At 46.2% G+C, this 1,280-nt stretch overlaps 1 protein-coding gene across 1 annotated transcript in view; it reads right to left on the bottom strand.

Annotated features, from left to right (window-relative positions):
• Positions 1–924, bottom strand: part of RPS16 (ribosomal protein S16) — a 2,531-nt gene extending 1,607 nt beyond the window's left edge. The window contains exon 1 of the mRNA XM_025200935.1: positions 706–924. Coding sequence (XP_025056720.1) covers positions 706–909 — 204 coding nt within the window. The 5' untranslated portion in view covers positions 910–924. The remainder of the gene's footprint in view (positions 1–705) is intronic.
• Positions 925–1,280: the final 356 nt, after the last annotated feature.

Here is a 1,280-nt window from a genome sequence, read left to right on the forward strand (position 1 = left end):
CAGTGAGGAGTAAAAAAACTCAGTGGACTGAATAGTAGACTTCAGATTAAGCATGAATCCCATTACCGAATTTGCTACCAGATTACCAGATGACCTTGTGCTAGTAGCTGTTTCAAGTCCCTTTGCATCTATATCACCATTTTTTAAATGGCAAAACCTCCTTTCCAAAAGTACTGACAGTTGCTGATATTAAGCATTTAAAAGAACTAGTTTAAAATTTTGGTAAATCAGATCTAAAGCAATTTAACAGTTATTTAAATGTATTCTTAGCTCCTATCAGCACTAAGAATTATTAAATTTCTAAAAAAATATATCCGAGAAAAATTTTGAAAAGCACCAAAGCAACCTAGAAGCTTAAATCTCTTTCAAAAATTTAACCCTATGTCTACATTTCTTCCTCATTCTGCCAAGCAGGAGACCCAGGTTCAAGAAGCCTAATTAATTTATAACCATTTTAAATAAAGAAATATTGCCAAAAAATCTGTGTTAAGAGTGCAAACTCTAAAACAGCATAAATACCTCCAAGTGAAACACTTCCTACTAGGGTTTGGTTTATTACAAATTTCCCAACGTCAAGATTTAAACTCCAAGACACATTTCCAAGCTGTCTGAGGCTGCATGCATCTGTCCCCTGGAAAAACAACCTCTTGCTCTCAGACACGTCAGATGAGCTGTGTCACTCTGCGGGAACATGGGCTCACTTACTTTGTACTGCAGCGTTCTGGGCTCAATCATTTCCAGCGGTCTTCCATTCACTTTGATGAGGCCATTTCCTCTTTTACAATGGGCAACAGCCGTAGCTGTTTTCTGCACAGAGGGGGGAAAACGACAACAGGTATGAGGGTGGCATCTCATGAACAGGTTAGCACAACTGCAATGAACAACTAGCATCAAACGCCCACAGTCCATGTTTCAACCTTCAGCGGCTTCTAAAGGGCTTTGGGATGTAGAGTCTGGCAGGGGCTCCCAGCCCAAAACACACCCCGAAATAACCAGCATGCAACAAACAAAGACTTTCAGTCAGCAGTTGCCACTAACACCCCCACCCACCTGTGCCGCCTGTGTCACCTACCCTGCAGGGAGCAGCTCCACGTGCGACTGCGGCTGGAGAACAGAGGGCAGGCCTCGAGCTCCGCTCCCCCGCTCCCTCCCTCCCACAACCGCTCCCTGGACTCGCGCATGGGGGGTGGGGACCACGGCTAAGGCCCGAGATGTCGCCTCCGCCCGGGACACGTGGAGCCTCCCGCCTGCGCCTGCGGCCGCGCGAGACCAGGCGACGT

Source organism: Alligator sinensis, unplaced genomic scaffold (assembly GCF_000455745.1).
Source record: "Alligator sinensis unplaced genomic scaffold, ASM45574v1 scaffold465_1, whole genome shotgun sequence".
Lineage (NCBI taxonomy): Eukaryota > Metazoa > Chordata > Crocodylia > Alligatoridae > Alligator > Alligator sinensis.